Source organism: Tubulanus polymorphus, chromosome 6 (genome assembly GCF_964204645.1).
Source record: "Tubulanus polymorphus chromosome 6, tnTubPoly1.2, whole genome shotgun sequence".
Taxonomy (NCBI): Eukaryota; Metazoa; Nemertea; class Palaeonemertea; order Tubulaniformes; family Tubulanidae; genus Tubulanus; species Tubulanus polymorphus.
In genome coordinates, this window is record NC_134030.1 from 10,057,160 (window position 1) to 10,077,909 (window position 20,750).

General features: G+C 39.2%; 1 protein-coding gene across 6 annotated transcripts; it reads left to right on the forward strand.

Annotated features, from left to right (window-relative positions):
* Positions 1 to 377: 377 nt before the first annotated feature.
* On the forward strand, positions 378 to 20,473 carry LOC141907634 (FMRFamide peptide receptor frpr-18-like). Of its 6 annotated transcripts, XM_074797344.1 has the most exons (4): positions 378 to 461; positions 4,343 to 4,440; positions 15,670 to 15,815; positions 18,529 to 20,473. In XM_074797344.1, the coding sequence occupies exon 4, from the start codon at positions 18,543 to 18,545 to the stop codon at positions 19,638 to 19,640; it is 1,098 nt and encodes a 365-aa protein (XP_074653445.1). In that variant the 5' UTR covers positions 378 to 461; positions 4,343 to 4,440; positions 15,670 to 15,815; positions 18,529 to 18,542; the 3' UTR covers positions 19,641 to 20,473. The 6 variants fall into 6 exon arrangements, with proteins under 6 accessions (XP_074653445.1, XP_074653444.1, XP_074653446.1 ...); XM_074797343.1 differs by lacking the exon at positions 378 to 461 and having other exon boundaries at positions 4,033 to 4,440; XM_074797345.1 differs by lacking the exons at positions 378 to 461; positions 4,343 to 4,440 and adding an exon at positions 9,441 to 9,454.
* The last annotated feature ends 277 nt before the right edge of the window (positions 20,474 to 20,750 follow it).

Sequence of the window (20,750 nt, forward strand, 5' to 3'; positions counted from 1 at the left end):
TTGCGCCGTCGAAGCGAACAGGCGGTCCCGACCGTATGGAGTGTCAAGATTTCTTCTGAAACTAATGCCAGGCTATTTGCTGAACTAACATTCTCCCTCGGGATCTATTAAAATTACGAAAATTCATCGAGTCGCCCGTAATCAATCTTTTTCGAAGATATCATTCTAAAACTATCGTTCTCATAAAAAAGTCGACACAAAAGACCAAAATCTAGTCCCTTTTGATAACATATTTTTAATCGTTCCCTAATCGAGATAATGCTACATGCTACGAGGCGCATAGTTCGCTTAGACTAAAGGCCGCGCTTGTAGACCTATTTCAGCTAAAATCGATGTGACACCGATTGCCGTAGAATTACAACCCATATGAATTCTAACTGTTCTGGCGTTAGTACAAGCGAACTACTGGACCAATGGTCCTTTATCTTTTGATCGGGCTTGATCTTTTATATGGCATTACGGTATGTAAATTTCATGTAGTTTGCTTTTTGAAATGAGAGACTTCAAAATTCAGCATTCGTATAATAGTTAAGTCCTTTTGAGAAGAATTCTGGCGTTAGCCGGCCACGATTCGTTAATGAAAACGATTCGTTTATCAGTTCATCGAGCATTTTCAAAAACATTACAGATTTCCAAGTACTCGAATTCGAAAAGCTTTTTTCTGACGTTCACTCAGCGATATCTTGCCAAATTAGAAGGGGAAATTTACCAAAACCAGAACAACGGGACCACACGACAGTTGTAGATCAAAATGCTAGGATTAAGTGGAATAAACAAAGAGTTGAAACCTATAAAATTGAGCTCAAACGACGTAATGAGGACCAATTAATTGAACTCAATAGAGAACTATTAGATAATAATATCAATGCTGGTGATGCGAGCAATATTTTAACTGACATAATGATCAGTACTGCAGTTTCAATAATGGGGTTACAAAATGTAAAAAGTAAGAAAACGGTCAGTAATAATAAGGGGTTTAGCCCAAGATTAAAAGAGCCGAGGAGAAACTATCGTCAGATGAAACGGAGATATAGGAGGTATAAATCAAACCTAAATAGAACAGAAATGAACAAAGCTTTTAGGCGATATAAAAAAGCTATCCGAACTCAGAGAAATATAAAAGTGAAAAATATGAATAACACCTTGCGGCAAATGAAACGCCTAAACCCAAGGGACTATTGGAAATTCTTCAAAAAGGATAACAATCCACAATGTGAAACCACACTTGAAGACCTCTTTAAATTTTATGTTGACTTAAATAAACCCCCTACAGATCAGGGGAATTACTCCGGTTTTTTTAATGCCCTTGACTTTTCGTTTGACGGCGATGAGGTATTAAATAGGTTTTTCACTACAAATGAAGTTGTTAAATGTATGAAGAGACTTAAGACTAACAAAGCTGCAGGAATAGATCGCATAACTAACGAAATTTTAAAAGCCTCACAAGAGTTCATATTACCAACACTTGTTTTACTTTTTAACACTGTCTTAGATACCGGTGTTATCCCCGACAGTTGGACTATTGGTACTATCAAGCCAATCTATAAGGGAAAAGGCGATGCCAAAGACCCAGACAACTATCGAGGGATCACCCTCCTTAGCTGTCTGGGGAAACTTTTTACTAGCCTGATAAATGATCGTCTGACGGAATACCTAGAAATCAATGATCTTCTACTGAAAAACCAGGCAGGCTTCAGGAAGGAGCATTCTATACTAGACCATATCTTCACTTTGAATTCACTGATTGAATTATTTATAGCAAACAATAAGAAGTTATTTTGTATCTTCATCGATTATCGAAAGGCATTCGATTCAATATGGCGTAAAGCACTCTGGCATAAAATGATAAATACTGGTATAACTGGAAAAATATTACGAGTAATTTACAATATTTATCAAGATGCAAAGTCATGTATTCAAGTAAACGGCGTCAATTCGGAGTACCTTGAGAGTTTTAAAGGATTGAGGCAAGGTGAGAACCTCTCCCCTATTCTGTTTTCAATATATCTGAATGATATGGAACCGTTTCTGATTGAAAGTCAGTGTGATGGTATTAGGTTCTTTCGTGACCAAGAAAGCTTAGATGTTTATTTCCAACTCCTATTATTGTTATATGCAGATGATGCCGTTATACTAGCAGAATCTGCCCAAAGCCTACAATATACAATCGATAAAGTCTTTGAGTATTGTCAGATGTGGAAACTCGACATCAACTTGGATAAAACGAAGGCAATAATCTTTCAAAAGAGGAAATGTCGAAATCCTCCAGAATTTTTCATAAATGGGAGTAAAATAGAATTAGTCTCCAGTTTCAGATACTTAGGTATCATTTTCTATTATAATGGAAACCTATCGACATGTATTAAGTCTATAGCTTCACATGCTAATAAAGCTATGTTTTTTGTTTTGAAAAAGGTAAAAGAATACTCCTTGAGTGTTGACATAGCTTTACAACTCTTCGACAGTATGGTAACCCCAGTTTTAACATTCGGTTGCGAAATTTTGGGATTTCTAAATTTGAACTTGCTTGAGAAAGTTCAACTGACCTTTTTCAAATATCTATTAAAACTAAAAAGGTCGACACCGACCTTCTTTGTTTATGGAGAACTAGGACGTTTCCCCTTGGAAGTAACGGTAAAAACCAGAATGCTTAAATTTTGGAGCAAATTGTTGAATAATCATAGTAAGCTTTCTTCTTTTATGTACAAGGTTTTTGTACCAACAGTCCTTATTTAATAATAATACCAGTAGATGGTTAAAATGTATCAAGAATACATTGGAATCTAACGGACTTGGTGATTTATGGTACAACCAAAACACACCGGACCTGGAGCTCTTCTCTTTAATAGTGCGGACACGATTAACTGATCAATTCACCCAAACTTGGCACAGCATAGTAAATGAATCAAGCATCGCCACATACTATAAATTTTTTAAAAACCAATGGGGTATCGAAAATTACCTTGTCAAACTGCCAACGGATCTTAGAATAAGTCTTTGCCGATTTCGCTGCTCTAACCATAAACTACCAGTCGAAATAGGAAGATATAACCGTACCCCCAGGGAAGAGCGAATATGTAATCTATGTAATATGAGAGTCATTGGGGATGAGTACCACTTTGTTCTAGAATGCCCTTTCCTTCAGAATCTTCGCACCCGGTTCATTAAACCATATTTTAGAATAAGACCAAGTGCCTTCAAACTGATACAATTATTAAATTCTAAATTCAAACAGCTCTGTAACCTGTCTCGCTTTATACAGCAAGGATCAAAGTTTCTCTAACTCATATTAAATATGTACTGTTCAATGCCCGCCTTAAGCTATTGTTGATTGATAAGTATTCATGTATTTCTTTTCATTTAAACCGTGTTTGTATGAATTCTGTAAACTGCATGGATACGTGTACAATGTATGAACCTGTTTTTTGTGCTCTGTGCAAATGTAAATTTTGTGGAGCAATAAACTAATTGTAATTGTAATTAACACAAGCTCAAGAAAAAACTGGAATGCATCGGCCGTGGCTAAATCATTTCTCTCCACCTCACTTCATGCAGGCACGTCTTAACGTTCGAGCGAATGGACTAGAGGTGGCTCCGCGATTATTCCACTCGTTCAAACGAAGTACAGTGGAGCCTCGTTACCACGAACTTCACAGGAACAGAAAATCTGTTCGTTATAACCGATAGTTCGTTATATCCAGTATGAAATTATCTAAATTTTCTTACTCGGGACGAAATTCTATATTTTTTGTATCCGACGAATCGTTGTATCCGAGTTCGTAATAACGAGGTTCAACTCTATATCTCTTTCTTTCGCTGCGACCAGAATCGGCCCACATTTTATTTATAGTGGCGACGTAACGCTGCACACACAACCCCAATTACGCATGTAGCAAGCCAACGAACCGTCCCACGCGCGCGTACTGATGCTTCCCCATTGCCTCCCAATCACTTAGAGCATCGCTCCCAAGTCGAGCGCGTTTCGATACTCGTCTCCGGTAAAATTGAATTTCGCGTATCTAATCCGACGACTTTTCCGTGCCGGAGCGGTTTGACTTGGTTTCCACGCGCCGTTTGTTGTGTACGTCGTATTAGTCCAACGGTTGATACACCGCTGCTATGAACACAATATGTGGCCTCTTCGGTTGCTAGGAAGACCAATATTCCGAATTTCCGCCGATGAAAAAGACACGAAATGATCGTCATGACCATTAGATGAACTTCGAACGAAGCGGTATCGCCTTTCGACGGGGTCCGATCACTAACAGCTGCACGCACGGATTTTACAGTCAGTCATTCACATTTTAGACCTGATGAGATATTCTCTGTTTTTGAAAAAAAGGAAACGGACTATGACAGCACTTCAAGAACTTTGACGGTCATCTACAAGCCATTTACGTGTAGGCCGGACGTTTCGTCTCTAAGTCGTAAAAAAGCGAGGTAAGTTTCAACTGTTTTTACGTTTAGAAAAGTTTTAAAGTTTTTAGAAAATCTCATTCACTCATTGTTTTCTAATCGCTGATAATCTGGAATTTGAATTTCCACTGATTTTGAGTTCGAGTACAATAGAATATTTACTAAAACCAATGGGTTGGTTGTTCGCAAACTGGTATAGTTTCCATGAGGATAAAATCGTTGGTTGGAGCACGTATGGGCAGCAAAAAGAACAACAAATACGTAGACATCATCTACGATTATCAACATCGTTTACACTTCCAAAAACTAAGTTCGAAAACTAACATAATTTCCTCGAATATGGTTAGATCGTGGCTGGGGCAGAAATAGAAATCCACAAATTTACAAATAAATTTCATCTACGATTATCAACATCGTTTACAGTTTCAAACATACACTATCTACATGTGAATCTCGAGTGTGCCTTCCATATACCTGCAGTGATAAGTACCTGTACTTCGGATCGCTTCTGGAACCACCGCATGTGGATAAATATAAAGCAAACACAACATACTGCGGATCCATATGTACAGGTATACATGTAATAAACATTATCGCTTCGTACGAGTTATACCTTGAGGTTCATCTGGGTTTTATTTAGCTGATTGAATAAATGAACCGGACGAGTATTGGCGTGAGCTTCGGCGAGAGGCAACCAAGCAGAGGCGGATCTATAGGGAATTTGGAAGGCCGAGGTCCAAGGAAAATGAAAGGCATTTCTCAGATAAAGCAGCCATTTCATATAAGGCTACTAGCGAGGTCCCATCCTCATTATTAGATATTTTTGAAGAAATGCGTGCGGAAAGATGGGTTTCAAATTTGCAGCTTTTTACTATCTTTGACTTAACCTTAATGGGAAGGCAGGGGATCCGGACCCCCGAGACCGCCCCTTAAATCTGCCCCTGCCAAGCCCTGGCAAGTGATGATAGCGTGATCGTTGTACTGGTATTGGCGCATCAATTTCGGTGGACTTTTTCAGCCTCGCGAATACATTTACATCTCAATCCCCTAGGAACCAATCTTTTATATTCATTTATCGATGCTTCATTTTTTAACGAAATCAAGACGTTTTTACAACGAAGTATCGTTTGCCAGTTGTTAAGCAGCTACACGTTTACAAAGAGATTTTACGATTACAAATGGCTTTTAAGTCCAGAAATAGTTCCGACGCCGGGTAGTAATTCCGAACGCGTATCACTGTACAGAAAAAAAGATAACTCACTTAGCGTGTGTCTCCGAGTATTTGTAAACATCTTTGCACGTGGAAACCCAGGTAGAGATTAAGATTTACAGCCAACTCTACAGTCGATTACAAATAACGTTTTACGTTTTATGCTTTTTACCGTATGTTATTGACAGAGAACGAAATTCCTCGTATTAGTAAATTTTAGCGCTGGCAAAAAGGTTTTTCATTTTTAGTGTAAAATAGGCACATTCCTTTCGCGGTATTTCGGCCGCGTAAATCCATCTAACCCGCAGGTTCGGCAAAACGAAAGAACCGCGCGGTTTAGAAACCTAAAACAAACATTTGCAATTTTAACTGCGCGAAAAACTTAAATCGATAAATCAATTTGATTTAGCTCTAGAACGCCGGCCGGATAATGGAAAATATTGAAACGTGAAAACGATGAATATTTGAATACGGAAAATGTGAATACTAAATTTACTCGTTTGGACATTGAAGATACTACGTACGTATTATTTGAAATATTCTAAGATAGAAGAAGGGATATCGCAATGTACGGTCCAACAAAAATGGTGTATTCATTCTTGTTTTCAATCATCTTCTGTTAAATAATTAGTATTTTGTATTGTTTGAATTCATTACTGATCGCAAATGTTACAAACTGGTCTGATGGGAAACATGATTTTACAAAAACACTGCCAGATTTGCAGTCTACTGATGACGCCGGAATAAGAGTACGGAAAAAGGATATATTATTATGAATTATAAAAAGGCTCATTTTCTGATAGCTACAGTTCGATGGCCCTGAGAAGGAACTTTCTTCGTTTAAGTATTTCTATGAAAAGGCATCCTTATTTCTCATAATTATTCAACGAGCTATTTGCTAGTAGACTAATGAATGTGTGAACGTATGGATTGTTTGTGTAGCAATCAGACAAAAAATTCCTTCTCAGGGTTTCATTAGAATCTAAATTCCATTAACACCTGATATTCGTCACATATAGTTAACAATGTACTTAGTCTTCGAGGCGAGATTGGCAGATTATAAGACAAATACGTTGGTTGTATTGTAAACTACATCTTGGTGCACCTTAGATAGCTGGAATATTCAAAACATGTACTCTTCCTAATCCGTCCACCGCTATTCTATTTCGGTGGCTTTTAAAGCCTTCTGTCTTATTACTTGAAGCAATGATTCGCTAATGAGAAAGTCATGCTCTACGATCAGTGACATACGCTTTGACAAATTCAATTGGCTGATAAGCGCATTAAATCATCTTCGAATCTAGACTTCAATCCGCAATGAAGAAAATTCTTTTTATTCCTCACCTCTATAATATATCTAAAGCAGAGAACGGAAAGATTAAGACTTCAATCTGTAATGAACACCCCATTAAAAAACCTTTGCGTTTGATATCACAAATCATTAGGCGGTTTGGTGATTAATCTCAAAGAAAATGGAAAGATTGATAATTATATTCAAGTCAGTTCATGTATATATTCATGGAAAAGATTTTTTTAAAATTTGATTGTTCATTCATGAGGGACGTAAAAGAGGGCCTGTAATATCGTGCGCTCGAGTTGTTATTTCAGAATTGTGAGTTTTAATTACAGTTGAAGCATGTGCGCATTTGTGCGTAAGATTCGAATTGAAGTCATCACTCGAAATGATATGCTGATACCTACATCACGATTTACATTTTCATGATTTCAGAACGCCGAAATCACGTCGGAAAGAAATGTTTGCGACCGCCTTATCCGCGCTGAACACGAATAACTAAGAATAGCGTGTGCCTTTACTTACTTGCACAAATCACAATTTACAGTGCTTTTTACGAGGTTTTAAGGTTATCTTTGTGTCGCGTTTTTGAACAGCAAGCAAACTAAACTAACTGGCGATACAATCAAGAGAAAAGCCTTTTTTAGTGACGAGCGGCGGGCAAGGTCAACACACACAATCCTAGCATCATTCTTTTAGGACTTTTTGCAGATCGGCACATTATTCGTGTAGGAATCTCTACTATAATTCTCAAAGGACTTATATGTATATATAGATTTGTCCTCTATACATTTTGTCGCGGATTTTAGTTTTAATAACGCTAAACCAAGTCGTAGGATGGTATCTTCATCTAACGCTTTATGAATCATTCGAAGCATATTCACTGGTTGAAGGTCGATTGGAATATTGACGGGGATATCGCGGTTTCGTCACAATTGAATTTGCATCCTTTCCAGCCATATCGATATTATGTGTATATATTCATCAATGGTCGTATAAACCTATAGAGCAGTTTATACGGCCACGATTCACCGGTTCAACGGGATACAACTGGACGTACGCGGATAGTACGTTCTTGTTGCGTTGTGATTGTTGTCAATTAACGCCGGCTAAAACCCGATGATCCATCAAGCCGATGTAAACATCATCGTCGGCCCACCGCGGCTTTTGTTTTCTGAGAATACGCGCCCATCCGCCATTAGAAATTCAAAATAGCGCGGTGTCGTGGCGTGCTGTCCCGCGCAACCACCCGGCAATAAAAGCATTTAATAATCGATATACGCGCGTATTGCTCGATAGCCTTGATTTCTAATTAAAGTATTAATTGAACTGGTAATTCGATTTCAGAATTGCAATTAATATCATTGAAAGCGCGGAATGTCAATGGCGTACGCATTCACGGTATCGGAACCAGCCATTTCCATAATTCGCCATTCGGCGCGTGTCTTACAACTCCATCAGAGTCACCAGAGTGAATATAATTTGTTGTTTAACAAACTAATTCATGATATGAACAAGCCATAGGCGACAACGGTTTTCGGGCTCACGCTCGAAGTATAATTCGAACTCCGAAATTACCCATGCGTTAGTTCTCGTTGCATTTTGGTTATATGTTGTATCTAGGGCCAAAAGCTAATTTTGTTGAGGAAAATTTTTGAATTTCGATCCCGTTCCTCAGTATGAGGTCATCTTCAAGGTCATATACTGAAAAACATAGTTTTTGGTGCCTAGTTCTGCTGCTAGGTGGCGTACCATGCCCGTTCTTTGTACTGCACAACAAGATCCTTATACTAACATTGTACCCAAGTTTCATCAAGAACGACCCACTATTAACGGAGCTAAGTAGCTGAAAGACGGCCGGACGAACGGACGGACAGACGGAACGAGTATGAGGGTCTCACGTTAGTCCGAGAAAAAATATGAAACTATTGCTCAGCTAAACTGAAATGATTATGTTAATTAGCCATCACATACCGCGACTGAGGGCTCCGTGCGTTCATCGCGTAAATACATATCTACGAAAGCTGCGCGAAAGGTTTACTTAAAACGGGTAATTCAAACATCGATTCGACGTATGTACGTTTGTGTAACAGCTGACAAAATACAAACTGAAATCTAGAATTAATACTTAGCTATTATAGGCGCCTGTTTGTTTTATTCTTTTTTAAATTGCGAACGCGCCGTGCACATTGGCTTAATTGAATAAATGAGTAAAGTGCGCGTATGATTTTGTTCATTAGCCTATTGTATGTATATCAAAAACTGTGACGTTACGGATTCGTTTGGATATTTGAATTCACTGTCATTCGGAGAGGCTGGAACTGGATTGGCCACGCCTTCAGAAAACCAACATCACCAGACAGGCCCTCACCTGGAAACCACTCCAAAGGAAGCAGAAACCGAGAACGACCGACGAACAGCTGGCGAAGAGATATTGAAATACATGGGCCTCACGTGGAACCATCTATGGAAGGAGGCTGGAGACGGCTTGTTGATGGCCTATGCTCTCAGGATAAGCCGTGGCTATAAGTAAAGTAAGTAAATTCAGCTTCTTCGGTATAGATTTCTTTTGGCACGGACGGTTCGACCCGCGATAGTTTCGTGTAATATAGCGAGCAAGAGTCATGATAGCATTGGTATTTTCCGATGGTAATTATGAAGCGCGATGATGATGGATGAACGCGTCCAGGGAGAAACACACTAGATAATAGGATGGTTATATCAAAGCTGTGGGTAGTTGGGTGTTGAATGGGTATTACCGTGTGATATGTGGGAATTTGTGGCCAGCACACACAGATCACAACGATCACAGGGAGAGGCAACATGTGAAAATGAGGTAATGAAAAGTTAAAGCGCGACGATTGCTGAACGCGTCCAGTGATTCTGTGCACGGACTCTCTCACGATAAGTTATACAGTCGCGGCGAGCTGCCGCGTGCGAATTTAAAGCACATCCAGATTCGTGGATCGTCGTAAACGCTTTGGATTGTTTGGATGGAAGTATTGTAACCGAACTAAAATAAATCTAAGGTAAAGCATGATCTTATATTTGTTTGATATGGAGGTGGAATTGTTCGCTATTTACATTACGAATAGCTGTTTGCGAAAAAGGATCTGATTTCCGAAGGTCTTGCGTGAACAATGTTAACGCGATTAAGTCTGCAATCACGCGTAAACTCGAAACAAGGCTTAACAAAATTCTAAAACGATATTTTCTGCGTTAATCACATTTCTCTGCACAAAACGATCAAGTTTAAAAAAAACTTTTGTTGATCGGCAATTCGATTCCTGTCTGGCTTTGACGTAACCGATTAAACAATTCATCATTCTCTGTAGTGTTTACCGAAATCAAAGACATATGCGTCCGATTTTTTTCTATACATGCAAATTGTGTTTCATTCGCTGCTGAGAAAAATACTATCTACCGCATTTCATTGGGCTGGTATCTTTTTTATACGGTCTTTGTTAGTATCCAAAAACACCGTTTGCAAAAAAAACAAAGCCGATTTTGCTGATAACGATATCAAATGCGCAAACGGAAAACTCAAGGACTCTCTGTCTGAGTTTTGCGTTTTGGTTCTTTTCTGGAGATCGTTAACATCGCGGAAAAAACGATGATGAAAACCCTTCGGAATCTGTATATGTATCGTAAATTGTAATATTTAAAGCAAATTCGTTACTAGTACTTTTTCATTCTGCTAAAAGTATTCATTTGGAAATTTTAATTACTTTGAGTGCGGATTTCTTCAAGGACGAAGTGGGAGGGCAAAGGGAAAAAAAAAACGAAAAATAAAAAAATAATATCGTAGGCATTTTAAAATGGTAGGGAACCGGGAAAACTAAAGATGAATTCTTAAGGACTGCAGAAAGACATAAAAAGGAGTGAAAATTGTGATGAATTTTATTCAATCAAATGATATATGCGTCAGAGGAGTGAAAATTGTGATGAATTTTATTTATTCAATCAATTGATGGGAGAAATGAAAAAACTTAACTTTTTTTTACAAATCATAAGATTGATAATTAAGGTGAACATAACTTTTACAAGACACTTGATTGAAAATCGAGACGGACGTATCAAAAAAGATTATTGATTTGATAATTTTTGCAGAATTATGGGAGGTAGATCCGTGCTCCGTTTAAAAAAAAAGGCGTGGTGGAAAAGGATCATTCGGAATGAACTCTTCATCGGTGGAGCCAATCGACAAGTCGATGAAGAGTGTATGGTCAAATTATTTCTGCATAAGGGTTCTACATTATAACTGGGTGGTTTGATCATTAGTAGATATCCTTATCTGTTGATCACAGTAGCAAACAGTACCGTAACTACATTTAAATACGCATTTCAGCAAGCTGACACCAACTTTCTAAAGGGGTCAATTCTACACTATATTAAGCGTATTTTATGCACATAATAATCCAAATGGGAATGGACGAACGGATGGACGAACGGATAAAATGACATAGCGGGTTTCCAGAACGACGACAATTGAGGTTATCATCTTTGTCATAACCCATTTCCTAGATTTAGTAACGTTTAGTAACATGGCGCGTTGTTCAGTCATTTTGAGACAGGCGCAGAAGGGGACAACACCAGTACCGTTACCGCGATCAATGCAAAATTGTGTACGAGACATCACATATATGTTAGTGTTATATTTCGATAACTTGCTGACGTATCCGACGCCTGTCATTTTTCAAGCGCTTCTTTGTACAGCGAAAATAATTCATGCCAGCAATTCCATTTGCGGGGATCGGGTATTGGATTACACAATTCATGACAAACACTACCGCTATTTGCGGCTTTACCTTTCGCTTGTGGTAAGTCATTCTTGAAAATTCGATCCATTGTTGTTGTTGAATTTTTTTCTGAAATCTTCAATCGAAAACAGAGGTTATGGTTTACAAGAAATACCGCATTTTTCGGCTCACAGTTTCATAAGGCAGGGTAGAAAAATGTATTCGACCTCGGAAACTTATTAATACGAGCGATGCATGCGACACATTGAATCGGATTTATGGGCCCGCAAAAATACGTGAATGTGAACGAACGCCACGGGACCCTGACCTGATAACGTACATCTATAAAAAGCATATCAACTATTATTACCGTAATTATCTATAAGTAACATAATTGCATGCAATTATCATGTACATGTACACACAAGAGACATCTTTTAAATCTCTTATGGTACATTCCACTCCATTTCTTGCCCCACACCGTCACGTATGTGTTTGTATATATTAGATTCAGAAAAATATGTGCGCAATGTTTTTTGACATTCGATGAGTAAATAATCATTGAACAAACAAGCGATATTCTTTTTTTGGGGGTGCCGCACAAAAGTATTATCAGTGGAAAATTTATTCACAGACACACTGTTCCAATCAATGTTTACACATTCAGTAGATTTTACGATTAACCTTCATGTCACCCCTTAACAGATTATGAAGTGTTGAATTTTCGCCAACGTTCGTTACATATTCAACATAATATTCTATAGAGGCATGATCGTTTCATTGTAGAATTTTTGCGTCGGGAGAAAAGGCAAGCATAAACGAGATTTAAAATCCGAAAAAGGCTTAAGACCGAAGGATAATTAAATTCATTCGTATTGCGTGTTATTGAAATTGCAGACGGTCGCGGTGCGTAAAAACAAAGAGAATCATTTCAGCTTTTAGAATACATTATGTTTATACCATTTCGCGCCGATGCGGTTTACGCTCGTGCTTACAAGTACCATTAGTTATGCCAGCTCTTTATATGGATAGTATTTCTAGATTATATTCAGAGTAGAAACGTTTGATATCGGCAATATAAAGTCTCCTTGAATGCATTTCTGAAGAGGAATTTTTTAATAATTGCAGTTCAAGTAGGTAAATTTTACTATAATTCTGTATCTCTCGTTACATTTATTCCATATGGCGCAAAACCGATTGAATTGAATTTTACTCTAAAACTATAAAACCTATTTTAAAGCCGTTAGTCCCGCAGTCGTCCCGAGCAGGCGGGGTAAAATGTTCAACTATTTACAGGTTCAATCCCATTTACTCCAAACATAAGCAGAGATCTCAGTTCAAAAACAACTTTGCGCGTCGAAAAGGCTTTCAGTATGACACGCGCTAATTTCCCAACGGTAAAAACGAAAATTTCGAATCGATTCGAATTGATTGCAAACATCAGCAAAAAGATGTCGGCAACGAGTGTTCGTTTTTAGATCGCGTGACCACTGACTTGATGCGAATCGGTGTCCCTGTTCTGACTTAATGTGAAATACCAACGAGTGTAATGTGCCACCAGACAGGAGTGTCGAACGACGGCACCAGTCACGGTATTCGATGATTCCGTGCTCTCAAACAATGTTCGTGCGTTCGGTCATCAGCGCACGCATCGTGTGGCACAAATTTATAACTTCTCGCAATTTTATTAATGATTGCAATAAATATTCGTAACGCCGGTGCCTAATAATCCGAGCGTGTTCGGAGCTCTGGTCGTATAGAACAGGGTCAAATAAAGGCTGTTGCCGCTGATTATCAGTGCGGGAGCGTAGCGAGGATTTTTTTAAGAAAAATAAAACTACCACATGTCAATACTGTCATTATGGAGACCGAACGAGAGCGCCGAGGGCGGGAATTTCGAAAAAGAGTCGAGTAGATGAGCATTCAAAGGGTTTAAAAAGTAAACACGTTTGAAAAAATGCCTGTATCATCCTTTTGCCTGATTTCCTCTACTAATAATTTACACTAGCTGTCGACTGTCAACGGTCAACTGCTGGTAACACCGACCGAATAACGCAGTTAACTATACGCTCGCACTATAATACCGTATACTGGACTAGCGCCCGATGTGGTTCTTTTGACATTGTTTATCAATGTTGTTTATTGAGTCAAAAGCTTGTATGACATATAACAAACTTTTAAGTACAATGAACACCGATGAGGCGGTCATATGATAAATTTGCATATTTCGTATGATAATTTGAATTATCTTCTATTACCTACTAATATTCTATTTACTTATATTTTATGGACTCTCAAGGAGCAAATTCCGATGTGCAAATACTTAAGTTAGAAAAGTCGCAACACGTTTTGTGATAGCGCCCGAATACAGCGAAAGTGATTTGATAAATTTATGCATTGACTTTTCGTTCTGGACTGATCGATCGAACCGTTTAACATTTTCGCATCGCTCCAGTCAGTTACGTGATAAGGAAGGTCGGTTCAGTGCGCACGGTGGGGACTAGCCGAACATTCGTTGTTCCCGTCAAATTGTTTGTCCGTCCGCAATCTAAAACGCGAATTTTGAAATTGTTCGCTAGCCGGACATTTCCGTGTTTACTGTCTGAGCGGAATGGACATTTTCCCACGCACCAGCCATTCAGCGAAGAAATGGGAATCGACAATCAAAATGGCGTCTGAATCGAGAACACAATATCTGATTCTATTGTGGGATTTCTCTCGTTAAAATGGTGTCTGCCTGGTATAACCTCGGTTTTCTTAGTCAGTCTACTAGTGGTCGGAACTAATAACTCTGGTTTAACGCATTTCACGTTGTCGGCCATCTTGGAACTAGGTCCGCGAACTACAGGGACCGGTGCTCGATCACGCGGTTGACTATTTTCAGTTCTATTTAGCTCGTAAATAATAGACTAACCCCGATAAGCGAAGTTCGCCTGAATGGTGACATGTTGCAATCATTGGATTTCGTTTTGTTCTAGTTTACTGTCGCCAGGTGGCGCGGAAAAAAATCGTCCATCGTCTGCGCAGGCAACGAACGCGGAATGTTCCGTGTTTTAGTTCGTCGATAAAAGTGCTCGTTCGGCAACAGAGATATCCCAACACGAGCAAACACTGCGCAAAATTGACTATCATACTAGCGTATAAAATTGAATTTACTCAAACCGAAACAAAGATCAACAAACGGTATAGGTTGATCGGAAAATTGATTAATGCAATTATTCCCAATGCACTCAGTTGCTAACGCGATATCATGTCTATCCATTCACGGGGTATAAGCGATGCCCGCCGATGCGATCGTCTGCAATCTGCATTCAGATCAGTCAAATGTGAAAATCGACTGGCTTCGAACAAAATGGTTGGTCATGTTTTAACCCAATCGTGAAAGTTAAAACTGGTATCTAGAACTACGTCGTCACATGGGCTATCTATGTATCTCTGATGCGTTTTCCAGGCCCGTGTCAAACTGGGGAAGTTGTATTTCAAGAAAAATGGCACTTTTTACCGTGGAAAAGGCCACTTTCCTATTGAAAAAGGACAGATCTAAAATATGAAGTGCCCGGGTTTTTTTGTCATTTTCCAAAAACATGAAAATTGTCTCCAAATTTCGCAAAATCTTGACGCATTTTTTGACACTGACTTTTTGAAGGGAGCTTTAAAAAATTTTAGAGGGTTCGCTCGCTACCCTGAACCCCACTCGGCATGGGTCTATTATCTTTAAGTCTATGACATATAGCTAATACGGGGTTCTTTTAATTTCGGGTATCGATCATTTAAGACGTCGTGACAACTGTAACAAAATGTTGTTCACATCCGAGCTTTATTTTAGAGTAATTGTATTGTGAGTCGAGACGCGTACTACGTCATCGATCGATAATGACGTTTATTTTGTAATAATCAATTGAATTTTTTACTCTTACTTTCTATTCGATGAATTTTCACGCATTTCCGACGATGATGTTTTGAAATACTGTGAATAAACTTTCAAGTAAGTTTTTTTTTGTTTCTTTCAGCGCTTACAAACGGGAAGGTGAACGGGTGTGCGCGGCAAGTGCAATTTGTCTTCAAAAACACTTGGCTAACGATCTGTTTTGAAATAAACCTTATCTTTGCTAAAAGGCGAACGCAGATGAATCACATAATAACGGTAACAGTGAAGGTATCTGTGTTTTTATTATATTCGTAGATTATCATGATTCAATTTAATCTTTTTCCAAAAATTAATATCGATTTCTATGCATTCCACTTTCCGAATACCTTTAGATTTTGTTTAAGGATGGACGGAATGCAATCTATCTAAGTTTTATGAGTAATCAATAACTGCGCGATAAAACATGGATTTTCAAAGATTCTACTTGTGATTTGAGAATACAGCGGAACCTCGTTATAACGAACTCGAATTCAACGATTCATCGGATATAACAAATAAAGAATTTTGTCCCGAGTGAGAAAATTTGATTAATTTCAAACTGGATATAACGAACATAATTTCTGGTCCCGTGAAGTTCGCTGTATCGGGGTTCCCCTTTACTATGAATTATGAAACAAATCTATTTTAATGAAAATAATCTAAGAGGCTGTGTATATATAATTTCTATGGCCTTCGTCGATGATATGATACGATATAATATGGTACGACGATAAAGGGTTCTTGACTTTTTAATCCTCTTTTGAAGTTAGTAAAGTAATAACGGTGAAACATATTCAGGGAAACTCAACCAAAGCCATGGGTTATCGAAATTAGTGTAAACTAAACTCGTGGGGTAGGCTTAACTTGTTTTTTCGGCTGAATGGGTTCATCGACTGCTAAACGTCGGAAACACCGCGGAAATGCCGACGAATACCGGTAGATAACGCTGTTATAGCGTTACCTATTCAACTCTCAGCGTGTGTTTTGGGTGAGGTTTCAATTAGATTCGCCTCTTGCGATCGGAAAACAAAGTTTTAACTGAAAATCGACACTTCCAGCCGCTGATCTTACATGGCGTCGGCGGTGGCGGATTAATACGCCCGTAAAACTAACATGGCCAATTTGCTGATTAGAATCACGGACTCGAAAAAATCGACTTTTAAAGTCATTTTTAGAATATAGATGAATTCGAAAAGAAATTGTTTGTGTCTAAGTGTTCTTAGTTTTTTGTGGTAAGGCCTCATTTAATTTGTTGGATACGGATCCGCCTCCGAGAATTCTGTAAAAATCAAATTAAAAATATTTTTACTCCTCCTCCGTGTCAAATCAAAAAATCTTTTGTCCTCCTCCGTGTATCCATCACAATTTTTGGATAAAAATTATTTTTCTGATATGTCCGTCCTGATTTTCAATCTTGTAAAAGTAATGTTCATCTCAATTTTCAATCTTATGATTTGCAAAAAGTTACTTTTTTGCATTTCTTCCATCATTTGAATAAACTTTATTACAATTTTCACTTAAAATTTTTTTTCTGCACTCCTTCCGAGGTTTTATAACCGTTAAACGGCTGCTGCGTGCTTAATCATCTATCCTTAAACAGGCCCCATAAGCTCCATTTCTCCATCTCGTCGGCGGTTGATATGTCTGAATTCTCTTTTAAGTTGAAATATAATCAAAAGTAACAACCCCCAAGATGCCGTGGAGGTATTCGATTGACATTTAAGTGTTTATTACGGGAATGTAACTTGTAAATCTAAAAAACACGACAATGAGCAATATAATCGTGATTCGATACTCGTGTGTTGATTTACATTCAAGAATATTCTTACAAACAACTTACGAAATTCAATTATTTTTCTGGACCTTTGGAGCAAAACTGCGAGTTTTTAAAGCGTTAAATTTAGGTGATAATTTGCAAAATTTCGAGATAGATCTTAACTGTGGAATTGATACCGGTACCCATTCTATCTCTAACGTCTTTCCCGTGGTGATTCGCCAGGTTTTTTGCTATTTCCAACATATTGTTTCAAACGCGATTCCTAATTTATAAACAAGGCCACGCAGTTTCATTTTCAACGCGCGTCAAAAAAAAAAACACTCGTCGGTAAATAGAAATGCGCATCCCCCATGCAGAAATCTGTTTTCGTATCTTTTCTTAAAAAAACCAAAACACTCCCGCACGCATCCGGTGAACAACCTGATCACACTGATCTTCACTGTCGCCATTGTTACTGTGGCAGGTTAGTATTGCGTTAACGAAATGCTTTCCATCCCGATTCGAGGTCGTTAACGCAAAAGTTGCCCAATCTAAAAATGAAAAAAATAGTCGCCCTTGTCACTTATGGAATCTGGGATAAGGTTTTTATTTCTCTTTCGAAAAGGAGGTAAAATATAAACCTGCCGCCCTCTCGTCACTTTTCCAAAAAAGCCTGATGAGAAACAACGGTATTTCTTTGTATGGTCTAACGGATATTACGCGTTCAGCTCGCTATTGTATTAAATTCATAATCGGTGATTGAGTGATCCAATAGTTGTTGCTTCGTTGATAGTTAAATAACGACTTGACAGCCATTTTACTTCTCAATAACACCTCCCGCTGCGATCAAACCATCGTGCATGTGTGGTTATGTGGGCTGTTTCATCTACGTATACAATGTCCCATATGATACAATATCTGAATATTTCAGAAAGGAGTTTTTCATGTATTATCATTTCTTTTACGAGATATGGTTTCGAATCAGTTGGAAAAGAGTAATGTTCTAAAATCGCTTTTCAGTTCTACTTCATTCAGTTCTCGTGACGAAGTCCGAATTAAGCATATAGAAGCAGCGGTCATTTCGGACTCATAGTGAAATTTGGAGAAAAGGCGCCTGTTTAGTGCTATGAAATTCCGTTCATTTAAAGCCTACGCGTAAAATCGTTAAAAATGTCTATATCTAATGTAAGAATCTTATATTTTCAGTAGAAGGGAACGAAATGAATTCTTCCTCGAACATAACGACTGACTACGACTACGGCCCGAGTACGCTCGACGTATGGTTTTTGAATTCCAACTTGCCGTCGTCGCTATGGTGGGCGTCGTACGTACTACAGGCGTACGTGCTAGGTTTCCTCGATGTGTTGGGCGTGATTTTGAACGCGCTAAGTTTCATAACTCTTCACAACGAACGCGGCAAACGCTGTTCGCAGACGACGCTATTGCAGGCGCTGGCCGTCTTCGATTCGCTGTACCTGATCACCAACATGGCGTTCTTCCCAGTCGGCGCCATCGTCGTCGTGAACACCGGCTCGGTCGAATACCACAAAAAGCTTATCGGTACGTACATGTGTATTTTACAGATGACGCGTTTGTTCGCCCTTTACGCCGTCGTGTTGGTCACGTTTGACCGGTTCGTGGCCATCAGGTTTCCGCTGAAAGCTCACAGCTTCTGCACGACGAAAAGCGTTCTGATTCAGATATTCGTGCTGGTGATATACGTTTGCCTCGTCGAACTCGTGCCTCGTTACTTATTTCCGCATATTATAAACCGGGACTACGTCAATTTCACTTACACTACGATCACCTTAGTGACGACGTGCGTTGTTCCCGTATTTCTTGTATTCGCCTTCAACATTGGTATCATAAGTGCCCTGTACGCTTCTAGAAAAATGACCGGACAAAAAAGCGATTCGCACAAACAGTTAACCCGTCGGCTGCTAGCCGTATCGACGACGTTTCTCGTCTGCAACGTACCGCTACTTATCGAGGGTATTTTACTGCAAGTTTACAGTGACGTTTCCGACGCCTACGTGGAAAACATCGGCTGGGCGTTGAATTATATTCTGTTGCTGTCGATTCTGTGCGTGGCGGTGAATTCGAGCACGAACTTCGTCGTCTACTGTCTGACCGGGGCTCGGTTCAGGAAGACGTTCGTCAACACGTTCTGCGCTCCGTGTAAGACGTGCGTCTGTCCGCATTACGACAAGGACTCGCCGGTGAAATTGACGTTCGTGAAAAAGCGGCGCGGTTCGTTTTCGAACGGTTTCACGTTGACGAAATCCGATTGCGCGACGTCGATCACGTCGATTGCGTAATAAGAAAAGCGCTCGTGAAAAATATTGCAACAAGGGGCAGCCAGGTCGGATCCAGAGGTCAATTTTGAAGGACATGTCGCGACCCAAAAGGGCACTTTCATGTCCAAAAAGCAAACCTAAGGCGCAGTCCCGCACTGAAATGCACCACCACAAATGATCTTTGTTGATAAAATGAAAAAGGGCGTTCAGAAAAAAAAAAATTTGATTGACTTGCACAAGTCTCACAAAAATTCCCCTGGATCCGCCCCTGTGTAGGTAAACATCAAAAAGGCGCATCTCTGAATTAGGCAGTCAATTCTGGCTATTCGTGTGTGTCGAGGCCACTCGCACATGAATTCACCACGACTCTCTTCGCAGCGCCCAATACGCATATGCATGCACAAACGTTTGTATTCGATTTTTGTAGAACGAAAAATAACTCTTTAAGATTTCATTTATGCATTTCACACATTATATACGGGTTACATTATCCTGCTACTCTTGAAACTTGACTACTTGTACTTAACTAGGCGCGTAATGGCGGAGTATAGATCTTAAGCGTAGAAGTAACGTTAGTTGATATCGCCGATGATTTATTTGTCTGTACAATGTACACTCATGTGAAGCAATCGAACGCTTGTAACTATTTCGCAGACGGAATTCAGCGGGTAGAAAAATGTCATTTAATAGGAAAAATGGTTGAAATTGTGAAAAAATTGTTGTTTATGTTACCGTATTGAGACACGTACGTATATCCAAGTAAAGCATTTTGTCTCACAGTCGTCAGACTTAACGCTTGATATTTGTATTGTAAACCGAATTTTTCCGATAATAAATGAATTCATTTAAGTTCAGTCTGTGGCGGTTTTCTATTGAGGATACCGTTGTGTGCATAGTTTTCCTCGCCTCTCACATCGTTGTGGAGTGTGCACTCCTTTATGGCTGATTTATGTGATAAAAACGACTTCTAGGGACGGCTTCACCCATCCCCCGGCAGGGATTCGAACCTGATAGCATCGAGATTGCCACGGTACGAAACCCTGCCACACTGCACCGAGTGCGCAGCTACGTGCACAGTTAAGATGATGTCATTATCAGCCAATGAGATATCCCGTTTCATTTTTGCCCGGG

What these genes read in the sequence shown, in the direction of transcription:
- LOC141907634 (XM_074797344.1), top strand. Translation starts at nt 18,543, where the DNA reads ATGAATTCTTCCTCGAACATAACGACTGACTACGACTACGGCCCGAGT.